At 49.6% G+C, this 18,230-nt stretch overlaps 1 protein-coding gene across 1 annotated transcript in view; it reads left to right on the top strand.

Annotated features, from left to right (window-relative positions):
• LOC121281886 (nitric oxide synthase, brain-like) overlaps positions 1 to 18,230 on the top strand; it is an 88,407-nt gene that overhangs the window by 49,527 nt on the left and 20,650 nt on the right. The window contains exon 4 of the mRNA XM_041195009.1: positions 13,091 to 13,169. Within this exon, the coding sequence (XP_041050943.1) occupies positions 13,091 to 13,169 (79 nt within the window). The remainder of the gene's footprint in view (positions 1 to 13,090; positions 13,170 to 18,230) is intronic.

The following is an 18,230-nucleotide window of genomic DNA, read 5'->3' as shown; positions in this document are numbered from 1 at the left end:
AACAGTTCCTCTGACATGTCCTCCTTCTTCCTTAACCGAGGTTTTCCACCCACGGTCGTTGACAGGGCCCTCAACCGTATCCGGCCCATCTCCCGCGCATGCGCCCTCACGCCTTCTCCTCCCTCCCAGAAACATGATAGGGTCCCCCTTGTCCTCACTTATCACCCTACCAGCCTCCGCATTCAAAGGATCATCCTCCGCCATTTCCACCAACTCCAGCATGATGCCACCACCAAACACATCTTCCCTTCACCCCCACTATCGGCATTCCGTAGGGATCGCTCCCTCCGGGACACACTGGTCCACTCCTCCATCACCCCCTACTCCTCAACCCCCTCCTATGGCACCACCCCATGCCCACGCAAAAGATGCAACACCTGCCCCTTCACTTCCTCTCTCCTCACCGTCCAAGGACCCAAACACTCCTTTCAAGTGAAGCAGCATTTCACTTGCATTTCCCCCAACTTAGTCTACTGCATTCGTTGCTCTCAATGTGGTCTCCTCTACATTGGAGAGACCAAACGTAAACTGGGTGACCGCTTTGCAGAACACCTGAGGTCTGTCCACAAGAATGACCCAAACCTCCCTGTCGCTTGCCATTTTAACACTCCACCCTGCTCTCTTGTCCACATTTCTGTCCTTGGCTTGCTGCATCGTTCCAGTGAAGCCCAACGCAAACTGGAGGAACAACACCTCATCTTCCGACTAGGCACTTTACAGCCATCCGGACTGAATATTGAATTCAACAACTTTAGGTCGTGAGCTGCCTCCCCCATCCCCACCCCCTTTCTGTTTCCCCCTTCCTTTTCTTTTTTTTCCAATAAATTATATAGATTTTCCTTTTCCCACCTATTTCCATTATAAAAAAAAATGGTTTTTTTTTACATCTTTTATGCTCTCCCTACCCCCACTAGAGCTATACCTTGAGTGCCCTACCATCCATTCTTAATTAGCACATTCGTTTAGATAATATCACCAACTTTAACTTTAACACCTATGTGTTCTTTTGTACTATTGTTGTTGACATCTTTTGATGATCTGCTTCTGTCACTGCTTGTTTGTCCCTACAACCACACCCCCACTCCACCTCTCTCTCTCTCTCTCTCTCTCCACCCCCCACATACACACCTTAAACCAGCTTATATTTCAACTCTTTCTTGGACTCGAACTCAAGTTCTGTCGAAGGGTCATGAGGACTCAAAACGTCAACTCTTTTCTTCTCCGCCGATGCTGCCAGACCTGCTGAGTTTTTCCAGGTAATTCTGTTTTTGTTTTTGTTTTTAGGATAGACTGAATACCCAGCACAGACTGAGTGATAGTAACAGGACTGAGTGTCCCAGCACTGAGTGTCCCATTACAGACTGAATTTGTAACAGGACTGAGCATCCCAGCATGGCCTGTATCTGTGTAACTGGACTGAGTGTCCCAGCACTGGCTATGTATGTGTAACAGGTCTGAGTGTCCCAGCATTGACTGTGTGTGTATTACAGGTCTCAGTGTGCCAGCATTGACTCTTTGTATAACAGATTCGAGTGTCCCAGCAGCCACTCTGTGTGTAAATCACAACTGAGTGAACCAGGACTGACTGTCTGTATACACCAGGACTGAGTGCCCCAGCACTGACAGCGTCCATGTAACAAGCTCAGTTTCCTTGCACGGACTGTGTGTGTGAAACAGTACTGAGATTCCCAGGATTTAGAAAGTGAGTGTATGTCAGGATTTATTCTCACAGCAGCACAGGCGCACAGCCTGTGTCATTACTCCAAGTGACCCAGCACTGACTATGTGTTTGTTACATGATTGAGTGTCGAAGCACTGACTGTGTGTGTATAACAGGACTTAGTGTCCCAACGCTGACTGTGTGTGTTTAACAGGACTGAGTGTCCCAACACAGCCTGTGTCCACGTAACAGGACTGAGAGTCCCAGCACTGCCTATGTGTATAACAGGACTGACTGTACCAGCACCAACTGTTTGTCTGTAACAGAGCTGAGTGTCCCAGCTCTGACTGTGTGTCTGTAACAGAACTGACAGTCCCAGCCCTGCCTGTGTGTGTGTGTATAAAAGGACTGAGTGACCCAGCTCTGACTCAATACACAAGAGGACTGAGTGTCCCAGGACTGACTGAGAGTGTATTGCTGGACTGAGTGTTCCAGCACTGACTGTGCGTCTTTAACAGGATTGGAGTCCCAGCACTGACTGTGTGTTTGTAACAGGACTGAGAGTCCCAGCACTGCGCGTGTGTGTGTATAAAAGGACTGAGTGTCCCAGCACTAACTGTTTGTATGTAGCAGGACCGAGTGTCCCAGCTCACTCAGTACACAAGAGGACTGAGTGTCCCAGGACTGGCTGTGAGTGCATTGCTGGACTGAGTGATGAAGCGCTGACTGTGTGTATAACAGGATTGAGTGTCCCAGCACTGACTATGCGTCTATAACAGGACTTGGAGTCCCAGCACTGACTGTGTGTCTGTAACAGGACTGGGTGTCCCAGCACTGACTGTGTGTGGGCAACAGGACTGTCAGTGTCCCAGCACTGAATGTGTCTATCAGAGGACTGAGTGTCCCAGCATTGACTGTGTGTGTATAACAGGACTGAGTGTCCCAGCACTGACTGTGTGTGTATAAAAGGACTGAGTGTCCCAGCAATGACTATGTGCGTGTAGCAGGAATGAGTGTCCCAGCTCTGACTGAGTACACAACAGGACTGAATGCCCAGGACTCACCGTGTATCTATAACAGGACTGAGTGTCCTAGGACTGATTATGTGTGTGTTCCAAGACTGAGTGTCACAGCACTCACCGTGTTTGTTTAAAGGACTGAGTCCCAGTGCAGACTGTGTGTGCATTACAGGTCTGAGTGTCCCAGCACTGACTGTGTGCGTAACAGGACTGAGTGTCTCAAAACTGACTTTGTGTCTGTAACAGGACTGAGTGTCCCAGCACTGAGCTTGTGAATGTGTGTAACAGGGCTGAGAGTCCCAGTACAACCTGTGTCCGTGTAACAGGGCTGAGAGACCAAGCAATGTTTTTGTGTGTATAACAGGACTGAGTGTGCCAGCACTGAGTGTGTGTGTATCACTGGGCTGAGTGTCCCAGCACTGTCTTTGTGTGTCTAGCAGGACTGAGTGTCCCAGTGCTGACAGTTTGTGTATTGCTGGACTGAGTGTCCCCGTGTTGACTGTATGTGTTTAAAAGGACTGAGTATCCCAGCTCAGCCTGTGTCCATGTAACAGTACTGAATGTCCCAGCACTGAGTGTGTGTGTAAAAAAAAACTGGGTATCCCATCACTGACTGTGTGCGTGTAGCAGGACTGACTGTACGTGCATAACAAGATTGAGTGCCCCAGCACTGACAGTGTGTGTCTAACTGGACTGACTGTCCCAGCACTGACTGTGTTTGTGAAACAGGACTGAGTGTCCAAGCACTGATTTTGTGCGTGTAGCAACACTGAATGTCCCAGGACTGACTGTGCATGCATAACAGGACTGAATGCCCCAGCACTTACTGTGAGTGTCTAACAGGACTGAGTGTCCCAGCGCTGACTGTGTGTGTTTAACAGGACTGAGTGCCCCAGCACAGCCTGTGTCCATGTAACAGTACTGAGAGTCCCAGCACTGCTTGTGTGTCTCTAACAGGACTAACTGTCCCAGCACCAGCTATTGTCTGTAACAGGATTGAGTGTCCCAGAACTGACTGTGTCTGTAACAGAACTGAGAGTCCCAGCAATGCCTGTGTGTGTATAACAGGACTGAGTGTGCCAGCACTGAGTGTGTGTGTATCACTGGGCTGAGTGTCCCAGCACTGACTGTCTGTCTGTAACACGACAGAGAGTCCCAGCACTGACTGTGTGTTGAAGAGGGCTGAGTGTCCCAGTACAGACTCTGATTGTAACAGGACTCAGTGTCCAAGCACTAACATTGTGCGTGGAGCAGGGATGAATGTCCCAGGACTGACTGTATCAATGTAACAGAACTGAGAGTCACAGCAATGCCTGTGTGTGTATAACAGGACTGAGTGTGCCAGCACTGAGTGTGTGTGTGTATCACTGGGCTAAGTCTCCCAGCACGGACTGTCTGTCTATACACACTTACAAGCTCAGTACTGGGACACTCAGTCCTGTTACAGACACACAGTCAGTATTGGGACAATCAGTGCTGTTGTGTGCACAGTCCGAGTTGAGACACTCAGTCCTGCTATACGCCCACAGTCAGTGCAGGGACACTCAGTCCTGCTACACACACACAGTCATTGCTAGGGCACTCAGTCCTGTTTCACGGACAGATTCGTTGCAGGGACACTCAGTCCTGACTGAGTGCCCCAGAACTGGGTCTGTTTGTTTAACAGAACTGAGTGTCCCTGAACTGACACTGTACATGTAACAGGGCTGAGCGCCCCAGCAATGGCTGTGTGTGTATAACAGGACTGAGTGCCCCAAGACTAACTGTGTTTGTAAAACAGGACTGAGTGTCCCAGCACTGACTCTGATTGTAACAGGAGTGAGTGTCCAAGCACTGACTGTGTGTGTGTAACAGGACTGAGATTCCAAGCACTGACTATGTGTGTTGAACAGAGCTGACTGTCCCAGGACTGACTGTGTGTTGAACAGTTCTGAGTGTCCCAGCAATGACTTTGATTGTTACAGGAGTGAGTGTCCAAGCACTGACTGTGTGTGTTTAACAGGAGTAAGTGCCCCAGCACTGAGTGTGTGTATAAAAGGACTGGGTGTCCCAGCACTGACTGTGTGTGTGTAGCAGGAATGAGTGTCCCAGCTCTGACTGAGTACACAACAGGACTGATTGCCCAGGACTCACCATGTATCTATAACAGGACTGAGTGTCAGAGGACTGACTATGTGTGTGTTGCAGGATTGAGTGTCCCAGCGCTGAATGTGTGTGTTTAACAGGACTGAGTGTCCTAGCACTGACTGTGCATGTTTAACAGGAATGAATGTCCCAACACAGCCTGTGTCCATGTAACAGGACTGAGAGTCCAAGCATTGACTGTGTCTGTCACAGGACTGAGTGTCCCAGCACTGACTGTTTGTCTGTCACAGGACTGACTGGCCCAGCACTGACAGTGTGTCTGTAACAGGGCTGAATGTCTCAGCACTGATTGTTTGCGTAAAGTAACAGGACTGAGAGTCCCAGCACGACCAGTGTCCATGTAACAGGGCTGAGAACCAAGCTGTGTCATTGAGTGTATAACAGGACTGAGTGTCCCAGCACTGAGTCTGTGTGTATCACAGGGCTGAGCGTCCCAGCACTGCCTGTCTTTCTGTAACAGGACTGAGAGTCCCAGCACTGACTGTGTTTGTAAAACAGGACTGTCTCAGCACTGATTGTTTGTGTAAAGTAACAGGGCTGAGAACCAAGCAGTGTCTTTGAGTGTATAACAGGATTGAGTGCCCCAGCAATGACTGTGTGCGTGTAGCAGGACTGAGTGTCCCAACTCTGACTGTGCACACAACAGCACTGATTGTCCCAACACTGACTTTGTGTCTGTAACAGGACCGAGTGTCCCAGCACTGAGCTTGTGAATCTCTGTAACAGGGCTGAGAGTTCCAGCACAGCCTGTGTCCATTTAACAGGGCTGAGAGACCAAGCACTGTTTTTGTGTGTATAACAGGACTGAGTGTGCCAGCACTGAGTGTGTGTGTATCACAGGGCTGAGTGTCCCAGCACTCTCTTTGTGTGTATAACAGGACTGAGTGTCCCAGCACTGATTCTGTTTGTATCACAGGGCTGAGCGTCCCAGCACTGACTGTCTTTCTGTAACAGGACTGAGAGTCCCAGCACTGACTGTGTGTGTTAAACAGGACTGCGTATCCCAGCACTGACTGTGTGTGCATAACAGGACTGAGTGTCCCAGAACTGACTGTGTGTCTGTCGCAGGTATGAGTGTCCCAGCACTGACTGTGTGTCTGTTACAGGACTGAGTGTCTCAGCACTGATTGTTTGTGTAAAAAAGGACTGAGTGCCCAGCACTGAGTTTGTCTGTGTAACAGGACTGAGTGACCCAGAACTAGGTGTGTTTGTTTAACAGGACTGAGTGTCCCTGCAACGAATCTGTCCGTGAAACAGGACTGAGTGCCCCATCAATAACTGTGTGCGTGTAGCCGGACTGAGTGTCCCAGCACTGAGCTTGTGAATTTGTGTAACAGGGCTGAGAGTCCCAGCACAGCCAGTGTCCGTTTAACAGGGCTGAGAACCAAGCACTGTCTTTGTGTGTATAACAGGACTGAGTGTGCCAGCACTGAGTGTGTGTGTATCACTGGGCTGAGTGTCCCAGCACTGTCTTTGTGTGTCTTGCAGGACTGAGTGTCCCAGCGCTGAGAGTTTGTGTATTGCTGGACTGAGTATCCACGAGCTGACTTTGTGTGTTTAACAGGACTGAGTGTCCCAGCTCAGTCTGTGTCCATGTTACAGTACTGAATGTCCCAGCACTGAGTGTGTGTGTAAAAAAAAACTGAGCATCCCATCACTGACTGTGTGCGTGTAGCAAGACTCAGTCCCAGGACTGAGCTTGTGAATGTGTGTAACAGGACTGAATGCCCCAGCACTGACTGTGTTTGTAAAACAGGACTGAGTGTCCAAGCACTGACTTTGTCCATGTAGCAAGACTGAATGTCCCAGGACTGACTGTGCATGCATAACAGGACTGAATGCCCCAGCACTGACTGTGTGTTAGACTGACTGTCCGTGAAACAGGACTGAGTGCCCCAGCAATGACTGTGTGCGTGTAGCAGGACTGAGTGTCCCAGCACAGACTGTGTGTCTATAACAGGACTGAGTGTGCCAGCACTGAGTGTGTGTGTATCACTGGGCTGAGTGTCCCAGCACTTACTGTCTGTCTGTAACACAACAGAGAGTCCCAGCACTGACTGGGTGTTGAAGAGGGCTGAGTGTCACAGCACAGACTGTGTGTGTTGAACAGTCTGAGTATCCCAGCACTGACTCTGATTGTAACAGGACTGAGTGTCCAAGCACTGACATTGTGCGTGTAGCAGGGCTGAATGTCCCAGGACTGACTGTGTCAGTGTAACAGAACTGAGAGTCACAGCAATGCCTGTGTGTGCATTACAGGACTGAGTGTGCCAGCACTGTGTGTGTGTATCACTGGGCTGAGTCTCCCAGCACTGACTGTCTGTCTGTAACAGGAATGAGAGTCCCAGCACTGACTGTCTGTCTATACACACTCACAAGCTCAGTGCTGGGACACTCAGTCCTGTTACAGACACACAGTCAGTATTGGGACAATCAGTCAGAGTGTGCACAGTCAGAGTTGGAACACTCAGTCCTGCTATGTGCCCACAGTCAATGCAGGGACACTCAGTCCTGCTACATGCACGCAGTCATTGCTGGGGCACTCAGTCCTGTTTCACGGACAGATTTGTTGCAGGGACACTCAGTCCTGACTGAGTGTCCCAGAAATGTTTGTTTAACGGAACTGAGTGTCCCTGAATTGACACTGTACATGTAACAGGACTGAGCGCCCCAGCAATGACTGTGTGTGTATAACAGGACTGAGTCTTGGGAGACTAACTGTGTTTGTAAAACAAGACAGGGTGTCCCAGCACTGACACTGATTGTAACAGAAGTGAGTGCCCAAGCACTGACTGTGTGTGTTGAACAGAGCTGACTGTCCCAGTATTGACGGTGTGTTGAACAGTTATGATTGTCCCAGCAATGACTCTGATTGTAACAGGTGTGAGTGTCCAAGCATTGACTGTGTGTGTTTAACAGGAGTAAGTTCCCCAGCACTGACTGTGTGCATATTGCAGGACTGAGTGTCCTAGCGCTGACTATGTGTGTATTGTTGAACTGAGTGTCCCAACACAGACTGTGTGTAAGAGGACTGAGTGTCCCACCATTGGCTGTGCATGTATAACAGGATTGATTGTCCCAACAGTGACTGTCTGCCTGTAACAGGACTGAGAGTCCCAGCACTGACTGTGGGTGTTGAACAGTGCTGAGAGTCCCAGCATTGATAGTGTGTGTTGAACATGGCTGAGAGTCCCAGCACTGATTGTGTGTGTGTGTGTGTAACAGGGTTGAGTCTCCCAGTTCTGACTGTGTGTGTTGAACAGGCTGAGTGTCCCAGCACTGACTGTATGTGTATTATAGGACTGACAGTCCCAGCACTGTCTTTGTGTGTTTAACAGGACTGAGTGTCCCAAGTCAGCCTATGCCAGTGTAACAGGACTGAGTGTCCCAGCACTGAGTATGTGTGTAAAACAGGACTGAGTGTCCCAGCACTGAGTACGTGTGTAAAACAGGACTGAGTGTCCCAGCACTGACTGTGTGTGTGCATAACATGACTGAGTCTCCGAGCACTGACTGTGTGTGTCTAACAGGACTTCATCCCAGCACTGACTTTGTGTGTAAAACAGGACTGAGTATCCCAGCACTGACTGTGTGTCTAACAGGACTGAGTGTCCCAGCACTGACTGTGTCTAACAGGACTGAGTGTCGCAGCACTGATTGTGTGTCTAACAGGACTGAGTGTCGCAGCACTGACTGTGTGTCTAACAGGACTGAGTGCCCCAGAACTGACTGTGTGGGTATCACAGGGCTGAGTGTCCCAGCGCTGACTGTGTTGGGATCACAGGGCTGAGTGTCCCAACACTGACTCTGTGTTTAACAGGACTTAGTACCCCAGCACTGAGTGTGTATGTGTATAACAGGACTGAGTGTCCCAGCACTGACTGTGTGTCCAACAGGACTGACTGTCCCAGCACTGACTGTATGTGTATCACAGGGCTGAGTGTCCCAGCACTGACTGTGTGTGTAACAGGACTTAGTGCCCCAGCACTCAGAGTGTGTGTGTGTATAACAGGACTGAGTGTCCTAGAACTGAGTGTGTTTGCTTAACAGGACTGAGTGTCCCTGAACTGACTCTGTACATGTAACAGGACTGAGTGCCCCAGCAATGACTGTGTGTGTATAACAGGATGGAGTGCCCCAGGAATGACTGTGTCCTTGTAACAGAACTGAGTGTACCAGCACTAACTGTGTGTGTAACAGTACCGAGTGCCCCAGAACTGAATGTGTTTGAGTGTAACAGGACTGAGCGTCCCAGAACTGGATGTGTTTGTTTAGCAGGACTGAGCGTCCTTGCACTGACTGTGTGTGTAACAGGGCTGAGTGCCCCAGCACTGAGTGTATTTGAGTGTAACAGGACATAGTGTTCCCGAACTGGATGTGTTTGTTTAACAGGACTAAGTATCCCTACACTGACTCTATCTGTGTAACAGAACAGAGTGTAGCAGCAGTGAATATGTGTGTATAACAGGACTGAGTGTCCCAGGATTGACTGTGTGCATGTAGTAGGACTGAGTGTCCAAGAGCTGATTGTGTGCGTTCAACCAGACTGAGTGCCCCAACTCAGCCTGTGTCCGTGTAACAGGACTGAGTGCCCCAGCACTGAGTGTGTGTGTGTGTATAACAGGACTCAGTGTCCCAGAACTGGGTGTGTTTGTTTAACAGGACTGAGTGTCCCTGCACTGAGCTTGTGAGTGTGTGTAACAGGACTGAGTGTCCCAGCACAGCCAGTGTCTGTGTAACAGGGCTGAGAGTCCAAGCACTGTCTTTGTGTCTATAATAGGACTGAGTGTGCCAGCACTGACTGTGTTTGTTCAACATGGCTGAGAGTTCCAGCACTGACTGTGTTTCTATAACAGGACTGAGAGTGCCAGCACTGAGTGTGTGCATATAACAGGACTGAGTGTCCCTGCTCTGACTGTGTACATAAAAGGACTGAGTGGTCCAGGGCTGAGTATGTGTGTGTATAAAAGGGCTGAGTGTCCCAGCACTGACTGTGTGTGTATAAAAGGACGGAGTGTCCAAACATGGATTGTCTTTGCATAACAGGACTGAGGGTCCCTGAACTGACTTTGTACATGTAACAGGACTGAGTGTCCCAGCAATGACTGTGTGTGTATAACAGGACTGAGTGCCCCAGGGCTGACTGTGTCCGTGTAACAGAACTGAGTGTCCCAGCACTGACTGTGTGTGTAACAGGACTGAGTGCCCCAGCACTGAGTGTGTATGTATAACAGGACTGAGTATCCCTGCACTGACTCTGTCCATGTAACAGGACTGACTGCCCCAGCAATGACTGTGTCCGTACAACAGGACTGAGTGTCCCAGCACTGAGATTGTGAGTGTTTGTAATAGGGCTGAGAGTCCCAGCACAGCCTGGGTCCAAGAAACAGGGCTGTGTGTCCCAGAACTGTCTTTGTGTGTCTAACAGGATTGAATGTCCCAGCACTGACTGTGTGTGTAGCATAGGGCTGAGTGTCCCAGCACTGACTGTCTGTTGGTAGCAGGACTGAGTATCCAGCGCTGACTGTGTTTGTTGAACATGGCTGAGAGTTCCAGCACTGACTGTGTTTTGAGAACAGGACTGAGTGTCCCAGCACTGAGCTTGTGAATGTGTGTAACAGGGCTGAGAGTCCCAGCACAGCCTGTGTCAGTGGAACAGGGCTGAGAGTCCAAGCATCGTCTTTGTGTCTATAACGGGACTGAGTGTGTGCTTATAACAGGACTGAGTGTCCCAGCACTGACTGTGTGTGTCTAACAGGACTTACTGTTCCAGCACTGACCGTGTGTGTAAAACAGGACTTAGTGTCCCAGCACTGACTGTGTGGGTATTACAGAACTGAGGGTCTCAGCACTGACTGTGTGTGTATTGCTGAACTGAGAGATCCAGCATGGACTGTGAGTGTGTAAGAGGACTGAGTGTCCCACCATTGGTGGTGCATGTTTAACAGGAATGAGTGTCCCAGCACTGAGTGTGTGTGTGTGTGTGTGTGTGTGTGTGTAACAGCATTGAGTGTCCCAGAACTGAGGGAGTGTATAAAAGGATTGAGTGCCCCTGCACTGACTGTGTGTCTGGAAAAGGACTGATTGTCCCAGCACTGAGTGTATCCAAGTAACAGGACTGACTGTGTGTGAATAACAGGTCTGGGTGTCCCCACATTGAATGTTTGTGTATAACAGGTCTGAGTGGCCCAGCAATGACTCTTTGTATAACAGGGCCGAGTGTCCCAGTGGCGACTGTGTGTGTAAGTCACGAATGAGTGACCCAGGACTGACTATGTCTGTGTAACAAGACTCAGTTTCTCTGCACTGACTGTGTTTGAGAAACAGGATTGAGATTCCCAGTATTTACAGAGTGTGTGCATATCAGGATTTATTCTCACAGCACAGGCGCACAGCCTGTGTAATTGCTCCGAGTGATGCACCACTGACTATTGTGTGTAACATGACTAAGTGTCAAAGCACTGACTGTGTGCTTATTGAACAGGACTGAGTGTCCCAGCACTGACTCTTCGTATAACAGGGCCAAGTGTCCCAGCAACGACTGTTTGTGTAAATCACGACTGAGTGTCCCAGCACTGACTGCATCCGTGTAACAAGACTCAGTATCCCTGCACTGACTGTGTGTGAGAAACAGGATTGAGATTCCCATTATTGAGACAGTGTATGCATATCAGGATTTATTCTCACAGCACAGACACACAGCCTGTGTAATTGCTCCGAGTGACCCACCACTGACTATGTGTGTGTTACATGACTGAGTGTCAAAGCACTGACTGTGTGCATATAACAGGACTTCTCGTCCCAGCACTGACTGTGCATGTATTGCAGGACTGAGTGTCCCAGCGCTGACTGTGTTTGTATTGCTGGACTGAGTGTTCCAGCATGGACTGTGTGTGTATAACAGACTGAGTGTCCCAGCACTGAGTGTGTGTGCAATAGGGCTGAGAGTCCCAGCGCCGTCTTTATGTGTATAACAGGACTGAGTGTCCAAGCACCGACTATGTGTTTATTGCAGGATTGAGTGTTCCAGCACTGAGTATGTTTGTTTAACAGGACTGAGAGTCCCAGGACTGACCATGTGTGTATAACAGGACTGGGTGTCCTCGCACTGATTGTGGGTGTATCACAGGGCTGTGTATCCCAGCACTGAGTATGTGTGTGTAACAGGACTGAGTATCCCAGCACTGAGTGTGTTTGTATACCAGGGCTGAGTGTCCCAGCTCTGACTGTGTACACAACAGAACTGATTGTCCCAGCACTGACTGTATGCGTGTAACAGGACTGATTGTCTTAGCACTGATCGTGTGCTTGTAGCAGGTCTGAGTGTCCCAGGACTGACTGTGTGTGCATAACAGGACTGAGTGTCCCAGCACTGACTGTGTACACAACAGGACTGAGTGTCCCAGCACTGACTGTGTACACAACAGGACTGAGTGCCCCAGCACTGACTGTGTGTCTAACAGGACTGGCCGTGTGTGTATACAGGACTGAGTGTCCTCACACTGACTGTGTGTATCACAGGGCTGTGTGTCCCAGCAATGACTGTGTGTATAACAGGACTGAGTGTCCCAGCACTGACTGTGTGTATAACAGGACTGAGTGCCCCAGGACTGACTGTGTCCATGTAATGGGACTCAGTTTCCCAGCACTGACTGTGTGTATATAACAGGACTGGGTGTCCAGGCACTGACTGTGTGTGTATAACAGGACTGAGTGTCCCACCTCTGACTGTGTACACAACAGGACTGATTGTCCCTGCACTGACTGTGTGTAAATGAGATCATGGAGTTGTAGAATGGTTGCTCAGTAGACAGAGGCCAATGTCACCCTCCACAGGAGCAAATCGTTCCTTTCCACTCCTCTGACTTTTCCCTATGTCGCTCAGATTTCCTTGAGGTAATGACACAATTGTCTTTTAAAACCACTTTCTCCCATCTTATTCAGCTCTCATACTCTCTCCACCTCGTTCGCTTTTCATCCCTTTCTCCTTCTCTTTTTTGCTTTCTCTCTCACATTCTTTCCCAATATCTCTTGCTCCCTCTACCTAACTTTCCCTTCCCCTTTTCAAATTCCCATTTCTCCTTCCTTCTTTCTGTCCCATTCTCTCCGCTGTGTGAATCAGACAGTCTCACGTTCCACCAGCTCCTATCACTTCCACTCTCTTTCTTCCCTCTCTCTCTCACGCGTGTTCTGTTGGTCCTGCACTGTCACCGCCCACTGCGATGCCAATCAGCTGCTGTGTTTTGTGTTCCCTCTTTTTGAGCAGCTCTCTGTCACTTGCACAAGCGGAAAGTGGTTGAGACACGAATTATCTCCAGGCAGAATCTCCTGCATGAGAGCTCTGGGTAAGTCAAGTGTTTTCAAATTCTCGGCCTCTCTGTAGGGCAATGTCAGGAGCAATCCATCAGGTTAATCAACTGTACCAGTCCCACAATTTAGTTTCCTGTCCCGTGTCCAAGGTCTGGGCTTCCCGAGGCCATTAATCCAGGATCTCTCTTGGCAACAAGAGCTCACAGATGTAAAGCCTCCTCCTGATCATGCCCGAGTATCTCTGGTGTCTACTCATTCGCACTTCAGAGCCCGCACAGCATGAACACACGCTCAGACACCAGTACAGAGCCCGCACAGCATGAACATACACTCAGACACCAGTACAGAGCTGGCACAGCATGAATGTACACTCAGACACCAGTACTAAGCCCGCATAAAATGAACATACAATCAGACACCAGTACAGAGCTGGCACAGCATGAACACACACTCTGACACAAGTACATAGCCCGCAAAGCATGAACATACACTCAGGTACCAGTACAGAGCTGGCACAGCATGAACACAGACTCAGACACCAGGGAGGAGCAATACCAGCAATCTTCTCTCTGAAATTTCAGCATCTGGAGGGGGGTGCAGGGGTGCGTAGAGGGGGTATGATCAGGCAGGCTGAGGGGGAGGGGGGCTATTCAGCTGGTGGGGAGGGAGAGGGATCAGCTGTGAAAATATGTTGCTGGGCAAGCAGCAGTGCAACTCAAACCTGACACAGGCCCAGGGTTGGTGGAGGTGATGTGTTAGGATTCCAAACTTCAGTTTGGAGGTGGCACTATGAGGGAACTCACACACTGCAGGATAATGCAGCAACTCACAAACTGCAGGATAATGCAGCGAAACACACGCTGCGGGATAATGCAGCAACTCAGACACTGTGGGATAATGCAGCAACTCACACACTGCAGGATAATGCAGCAACTCACACACTGCGGGATAATGGAGCGACACACACACTGCGGCATAATGCAGCAACTCACACACTGCGGGATAATGCAGCAACTCAAAAACTGCAGGATAATGCAGCGACACACACATTGCGGGATAATGCAGCAACTCACAAAATGTGGGATAATGCAGCGACACACATACTGCGGTATAATGCAGTGACACACACACTGCAGGATAATGCAGCGACACACAAACTGCGAGATAATCCAGCAACACACACACTGCGGGATAATGCAGCAAATAACACACTGCGGGATAATCCAGCGACTCACACACTGCGGGATTATCCAGCAACACACACACTGCGGGATAATGCAGCAAGTAACACACTGCGGGATAATCCAGCGACTCACACACTGCGGGATAATCCAGCAACACACACACTGCACGATAATGCAGCAAGTAACACACTGCGGGATAATCCAGCAACTCACACACTGCGGGATAATCCAGCAACACACACACTGCGGGATAATGCAGCAAGTAACACACTGCGGGATGATCCAGCAACTCACACACTGCGGGATAATGAAGCAAGGAACACACTGCGGGTTAATGCAGCAACACACACACAGCAGGACAATGCAGGAACTCACACACTGCAGGATAATGCAGCAACTCACACACTGCAGGATAATGCAGCATGTAACACAACGTGGGATAATGCAGCAAGTAACACCCTGTGGGATAATGCTGCTACTCACACACTGAGGGATAATGCAGCAACTCAAACACTGCGGGATAATGCAGCAACTCACACACTGCGGGATAATGCAGCAACTCACACATTGCGGGATAATGCAGCAAGTAACACACTGCAGGAAGATGCAGGGACACACACACTGCGGGACAATGCAGCAACTCACACACTGCGGGATAATGCAGCAACTCACACACTGCGGGATAATGCAGCAAGTAACAAACTGCAGGAAGATGCAGCGACACACATACAGCGGGATAATGCAGCGACACACACTGCGGGATAATGCAGTGACACACACACTGTGGGATAATGCAGCGACACACACACTGCGGGATAATGCAGCAAGTAGCACACTGCGGGATAATGCAGCAACTCACACATTGCGGGACAATGCAGCAACTCACACAATGCGGGATAATGCAGCAACTCACACACTGCGGGATAATGCTGCAACTCACACGCTGCCGGATAATGCAGCAACTCACACACTGCGGGATAATGCAGCAACTCACACACTGTGGGATAATGCAGCAACTCACACACTGCAGGATAATGCAGCGACACACATACTGTGGGATAATGCAACGACACACACACTGTGGGATAATGCAGTGACACATACAGTGTGGGATAATGCAGCAACACACACACTGCGGGATAATACAGTGACACACACTGCGGGATAATGCAGCAAGTAGCACACTGCGGGATAATGCAGCAACTCACACATTGCGGGACAATGCAGCAACTCACACAATGCGGGATAATGTAGCAAGTCACACACTGCGGGATAATGCATCAACTAACAAACAGCGGGATAATGCAACAATGCACACACTGCGGGATAATGCAGCAACTCTCACACTGCAGGACAATGCAGCATCTCACACACTGCAGGACAATGCAGCAACTCACACTTGCGGGATAATGCAACAACTCACAAAATGTGGGTTCATGCAGCAACACACATACTGCGGTATAATGCAGCGACACACACTGCGGGATAATGCAGCGACACACACATTGGGATAATGCAGCGACAGACACACTGCGCGATAATGCAGCAACACACACACTGCGGGATAATGCAGCAACTCACACACTGCGGAATAATGCAACAATGCACACACTGCGGGATAATGCAGCAACTCTCACACTGCAAGACAATGCAGCAACTCACACACTGCAGGACAATGCAGCAACTCACACACTGCGGGATAATCCAGCAACACACACTGCAGGATAATGCAGCAAGTAACACACTGCGGGATAATCCAACAACTCACACAGTGCGGGATAAGGCAGCAACTCACACACTGCGGGATAATGCAGCAAGTAAAACACTGCGGGATAATCCAGCAACTCACACACTGCAGGATAATGCAGCAAGGAACACACTGCGGGATAATGCAGCAAGTAACACGCTGCGGCATAATGCAGCAACTCACACACTGCGGGACAATGCAGCAACTCACACACTGCGGGATAATGCAACAACTCACACACTGCGGGATAATGCAGCAACTCACAAAATGTGGGATAATGCAGCGACACACATACTGCGGTATATTGCAGCGTCATACACTGCAGGATAATGCAGCGACACATACACTGTGGGATAAAGCAGCGACACAAACACTGTGGGATAATGCAGCGAAACACACACTGCAGGATAATGCAGCAAGTAGCACACTGCGGGATAATGCAGAAACTCACACACTGCGGGATAATGCAGCAACTCACACACTGTGGGATAATGCAGCAACTCACACACTGCAGGATAATGCAGCGACACACACACTGTGGGATAATGCAACGACACACACACTGTGGGATAATGCAGTGACACATACAGTGTGGGATAATGCAGCAACACACACACTGCGGGATAATACAGTGACACACACTGCGGGATAATGCAGCAAGTAGCACACTGCGGGATAATGCAGCAACTCACACATTGCGGGACAATGCAGCAACTCACACAATGCGGGATAATGTAGCAAGTCACACACCGCGGGATAATGCATCAACTAACAAACAGCGGGATAATGCAACAACGCACACACTGCGGGATAATGCAGCAACTCTCACACTGCAGGACAATGCAGCAACTCACACACTGCAGGACAATGCAGCAACTCACACTTGCGGGATAATGCAACAACTCACAAAATGTGGGTTCATGCAGCAACACACATACTGCGGTATAATGCAGCGACACACACTGCGGGATAATGCAGCGACACACACATTGGGATAATGCAGCGACAGACACACTGCGCGATAATGCAGCAACACACACACTGCGGGATAATGCAGCAACTCACACACTGTGGGATAATGCAGCAACTCACACACTGTGGGATAATGCAGCAACTCACACACTGCGGGATAATGCAGCAACTCACACACAGCAGGACAATGCAGGAACTCACACACTGCGGGATAATGCAGCAACTCACACACTGTGGGATAATGCTGCAACTCACATGCTGCCGGATAATGCAGAAACTCACACACTGCAGGATAAAGCAGCGACACACACACTGCGCGATAATGCAGCAACTCACACACTGTGGGATAATGCAGCAACTCACACACTGCGGGATAATGCAGCAACTCACACACAGCAGGACAATGCAGGAACTCACACACTGCAGGATAATGCAGCATGTAACACACTGTGGGATAATGCAGCAAGTAACACCCTGCGGGATAATGCAGCTACTTACACACTGAGGGATAATGCAGCAACTCACACACTGCGGGATAATGCAGCAACTCACACACTGCGGGATAATGCAGCAACTCACACACTGCGCAATAATGCAACAACGCACACACTGCGGGATAATGCAGCAACTCTCACACTGCGGGACAAAGCAGCAACTCACACACTGCAGGATAATCCAGCAACACACACACTGCGGGATAATGAAGCAAGTAACACGCTGCGGGATAATGCAGCAACTCACACACTGCGGGACAATGCAGCAACTCACACACTGCGAGATAAAGCAGCGACACACACACTGCGGGATAATGCAGCAACTCACACACTGTGGGATAATGCAGCAACTCACACACTGCGGGATAATGCAGCAACTCACACACAGCAAGACAATGCAGAAGCTCACACACTGCGGGATAATGCAGCAACTCACACACTGCAGGACAATGCAGCAACTCACACACTGCAGGATAATGCAGCATGTAACACACTGTGGGATAATGCAGCAAGTAACACCCTGCGGGATAATGCAGCTACTCACACACTGAGGGATAATGCAGCAACTCACACACTGCGGGATAATGCAGCAAGTAACACACTGCGGGATAATGCAGCAACTCACACACTGCGGGATAATGCAGCAACTCACACACTGCGGGATAATGCAACAACGCACACACTGCGGGATAATGCAGC

This window comes from Carcharodon carcharias, chromosome 9 (genome assembly GCF_017639515.1).
Source record: "Carcharodon carcharias isolate sCarCar2 chromosome 9, sCarCar2.pri, whole genome shotgun sequence".
Lineage (NCBI taxonomy): Eukaryota > Metazoa > Chordata > Chondrichthyes > Lamniformes > Lamnidae > Carcharodon > Carcharodon carcharias.
This window is presented reverse-complemented; position numbering and strand designations above follow the sequence as displayed.